Source organism: Dysidea avara, chromosome 13 (assembly GCF_963678975.1).
Source record: "Dysidea avara chromosome 13, odDysAvar1.4, whole genome shotgun sequence".
Taxonomy (NCBI): Eukaryota; Metazoa; Porifera; class Demospongiae; order Dictyoceratida; family Dysideidae; genus Dysidea; species Dysidea avara.
The window spans coordinates 5,948,549-5,952,736 of NC_089284.1; the positions used below are offsets into that span (position 1 = coordinate 5,948,549).

General features: G+C 38.3%; 1 protein-coding gene and 1 long non-coding RNA gene across 2 annotated transcripts; both read left to right on the forward strand.

Annotated features, from left to right (window-relative positions):
• Positions 1–515: 515 nt before the first annotated feature.
• Positions 516–1,273, forward strand: LOC136243804 (uncharacterized). Its single transcript, XR_010694991.1, has 3 exons — positions 516–761; positions 1,097–1,179; positions 1,233–1,273. It is a non-coding gene; the product is annotated as an uncharacterized lncRNA (long non-coding RNA).
• Positions 1,274–1,331: 58 nt separating this feature from the next.
• LOC136243803 (myb-binding protein 1A-like protein) lies at positions 1,332–3,359 on the forward strand. Its single transcript, XM_066035414.1, has 7 exons — positions 1,332–1,368; positions 1,691–1,801; positions 2,207–2,338; positions 2,386–2,494; positions 2,553–2,692; positions 2,823–2,969; positions 3,034–3,359. The coding sequence occupies exons 1-7, from the start codon at positions 1,354–1,356 to the stop codon at positions 3,061–3,063; spliced, it is 684 nt and encodes a 227-aa protein (XP_065891486.1). The 5' UTR covers positions 1,332–1,353; the 3' UTR covers positions 3,064–3,359.
• The last annotated feature ends 829 nt before the right edge of the window (positions 3,360–4,188 follow it).

Here is a 4,188-nt window from a genome sequence, read left to right on the forward strand (position 1 = left end):
TAAGGTCAAGTGGAATCACAAGCAGCTGCTACACCCTGACAACTTTGAGCATCTTACTACAGTCTTAAAGGTACAGTGTACATGATGTGCATATAATTACCCTACTTTTGTAGGAGTCCACATTTGCTCATCCCAGTGTCCACAGTGTGTGGCCTGTTGTACTTGATGGTGTGAGGAAGAAAGGTCACTTGACTCTCTTCTGGAAAACAGCAGTGGATGGTATGGTGAACACAATGTGATTATACTTTATTAATGTGACCTTTTAAGAGTCACTCATTATATCATCCCATGAGTGCAAGTACCTCTCTTTCAAGTTGCTGGAGCTCCTGCTACCAACACTAGATGTTTCAGAGGTTAATGGGTGTAATATAGTTGTATTACATTACTACTGCCCACAGGTTGTAGCCGTGTTTACTCCGAATCTCTTAAGGTGCCTCAGAAACAACTTATCAGGGGCAGACAATTATCTGAACAAGGCAGCCAAACATTTGGTAAATAATTTAATCATCATTGTATTGAAGGGCAGTATCAATGTGCTATATTATGTGGACTTATGCATAAATTTCAAAACCTGAAGTGGTGTAGTGGGTGACACTTCTTACTGGTAGCCTGCTACAGCACTGTGGAATCATTTTGTGAGCTCTCTAAGGCACATGAAAGGTTGTTAATGGCTTGAAGGTAGTACAGTAGTATTAAGTGACAAAGAATGCAGCCACAAGAATGAACACTAGCCCATTATTAACCACAATGACATATTACATGTGTGTGTGCATAATCAAAGGTGATTTTTATTATAGGTTGTGACATAATATCATTTCTAGGTATTATTGGGTTGCATAATCTGTTAACTCAGTACACTTGTTACTACACACCATTCTTCCAACTTATTGTACCAATTGTTAGCATGCTGTTTGCTGTTTACTAAATACCTACCTGAGCAATTATGCGAAAGCTGAAAATTAAAAGTACACAGACTTTTTAGCATGTATCTCTCATTCTTTAACACCATTTACGGCATGGCACAATCAAATGCAACACTAAAATTACAGGCACATGATTAGTTCCATTAACTATATGATGGTATGTTTGTCCACAGGTTGGATGTATAGAGACTACCATAGGTGGGTCAACTGATAAGTCCATACAAGTTGCCTTTCTGCTACAACTACAAGCTCAGGGGTGAGGAAAGTTAATCACAATTGGCTCATCTCATTATAACACCTTCACTTTAGCTATGTAAATGATTTTGACAGTATCACCAAGTCCAGTCTAGTGGGAGACATAACTAACCAGGTTAGTAGATGTATGGGATACTTGTTCACGTGTCATAGATCATCTCATAATCTCACAGAAATGTTGACACCTCAGGTAGATACCAAATATTCTAAAGGACAGACTATGCAGCCATGAAAAATGTGTCCTCAGGGGCCTATTCATTGTTTTTCTATGGCATAAATGCTTAGTTATGTAATATTACATCACGGGGTTATGACACCTGACCAACTTTCCTATGGGGATACTCTCTGTGTGTAGGTTGTGTACCCAGCTGTTGTAATACTGTCAGTATGTGGGCAGAATGACTAGACTAATACATTTTAGCTTGGTCTATTATTCTCTATGACTGATTGTATAATTATTCTGTCATGTATCATGTTGTGCTAACTGGGATGTGTTGTATTGTGTTGTACAGCTTGACAGTGGTGGTGTCCAGTTGTATGTTGAGCATCTTTGGAACAAGTTTGTTTGTTGTCCGAGTGTTGAGGAAGATGTAGATGCACAACGACAACGTCTCCTGGACCAGGTACCATCATCATAACTCATAAGATTGGGGATTGAAAATTGTGATGTTGTAATGGCAACTCCTCGCTGGATATTGGTCATATATATATATATATATATATATATATATGTAAATCATAATCCACTTAACATTTTACCTTGATTTAGTATATATTCATAATACTTACTTTGTCCTTTGAGTAGATTTGGACTGTCGGCAAGCATACTTCATAGAAGATTTTGTAAAATTAACGGAATACTAAATGCTTGCATATAACTTGAGAGAAAGGGGTTTTTTTTTGTATCAAAAGTAACCTTGAGGCAATATAGTTTATCATGTGATGAGTTTCAATCTTGTGTTCATAAAAACATTTGCTGCCATATTAACTGGTAGCACACTCTTCATGTTATTATCTCTCTCCTACAGATACTTTCTTTGTTTCGTAACTCAAAGCTAAAGCAGTTTAGTCCAGATCAGTGGATGATCTACCTTTTACAAATGATATTTCAGCAAGCGTTCGTTAGTGTGATCAAGGTCCCTAAGAAATCTGCAATACAAGTCAGTCACAATGGTCTAGTGTTTGCTATCAGTGTTGTCTGCCATAGTTGCAAGTTGCTGCCCCACCCATCAGCAGTGAATCAAGACAGCTTCTGCAGCAGAGATTTGTTAGCATGTTGGTTGGTTTGTCTAATGTGCAACCACAAATTCAGACAGGTGTTTGCTACAGGTAGCGTAATATGGCCCAACTAAGCTTCCCGTACTGTTTGTGTAGGTGGTGCCAAAACATCCAGAGGGTTACCAGGTACTGACCAGAATGGAGAGTACTTAGTGAGGCAACTGATAGACTATGCCTATGGCATACTCAATACCCCCTCCAGTTATGTTATTCCCATTGTTGAGCAGACAGCTGAGGTACCAGTACTACTGTTGTGTTGTTATGTATATAGATATTCCTGCATGTTCAATTGTTTCTTGACTGTTTAGTTGGTATCTCACTTATAAAGTAAACTTGTGTGATGCTGGATTTTGTTGTTTATACAAGGTGCGTTCTTATTGGGAACAGCTAATGGAGACACTAAGAAATACAGACACTCCTAGGTCAACGACATCACATGCTTTACAGCTCCTCATGTGTCATGCAGGACTTCAGTCATTCTATGATCAGTCTACTGGACTTGAACTGCTAAAGGTTAGTGTACTCCCATACACACGCGCGCGTGCACTACATACACAAATTGTTCCTGTTCTTTTAGGAGCTGCTGACTATACATGACAAGGTGTAGGAGTTAGTGAAGTTAAGGAAGATGAGCCTCACTGGACTGAAGTGTTAACTGATGTCTTGTTGGGATTTCTTGCCCAACCTTCTCAGCTGTGGAGAACACTATCAAAGCAAACATATCAACATTTTATCCCACACTTGACCGTAGAGGCACTTCACTTAGTTATTAAAGTAAGTTATATCATCATGCTTAACAATCTAGTTGCTTAGTAGTTGTTCTGACCTAATCGTGAGCTCAATAATGTACTAAGGAAACTCAGTGAACAATCTAAAGTTTCACTTCCAAATCTTTTGAAAACATCTTGCTTAGAGCAATCATGCTAGCTATGAAGCTCCGTAGGAATGTAAAGACTGTTTTGAACTAGTCTAGTCAAGACACACAGGAGTGGGGACTGGCTATGCTGCATCAATGTACTAGACTACTGGCAAATGCACAATGAGCTGTGCAAAAGATCCCACTATGACTACAAAGGCATTGGTTATATAGCGGTTAGAATCCCATTGACGACACTACCTATTAATGGTCAGGAACATGAATTACTAAAATTTTAATGTGACTAGATTTGAGATAATCCAGTTTCCATAGATGCAATGTCAAATTTATGGTTTAACCACAATTAGATAGCTGGCTTATACTAGCAAGTGAATCAGTGTAGCAGCTATGGAGTTATAATGCAGGCATGTAAACACAAAACCAAGGTAGTCTAATAGAACAGTCACCCTATTGTAAAGAAAATAATATTAAAGTATCTTTCTTTCTATAATACTACATAACTTTTGCTATTCCTATAGAAAAGGCAAATACAAAATGAAGTGGTATCTATACCAAAACAGCCAAGCTGTAAAAAGGGTGCATCCCCAATATGGCCCATGACATAAATGCTAATCATTTTATGGTACACTGTCATTGTTAAAGATTGTTGATTATCCACTAATAAGAATTTGATGTTGGCATAGGAAAATTTACGTGGTATTGTGGTGACTTTAATGTGTAAATCATTTATGTTAGGACATCATTTGTGCCTTGCTGAAAAGCCGGCTTTCAGTTGCTGGCCAACAAGATGTGTATTAAAAAGACTTGTATGGTGGGGGGAAGATTAGTGAGGAGGGATCAATTGCAAGATGAACA

Excerpts from the sequence above, each read along its gene's own strand:
- LOC136243803 (XM_066035414.1), top strand. Across the intron at positions 2,339-2,385 it reads CTAAGAAATCTGCAATACAA|TTGCAAGTTGCTGCCCCACC; the intron begins GTCAGTCACAAT and ends TGTCTGCCATAG. Across the intron at positions 2,970-3,033 it reads CTGGACTTGAACTGCTAAAG|GAGCTGCTGACTATACATGA; the intron begins GTTAGTGTACTC and ends CTGTTCTTTTAG.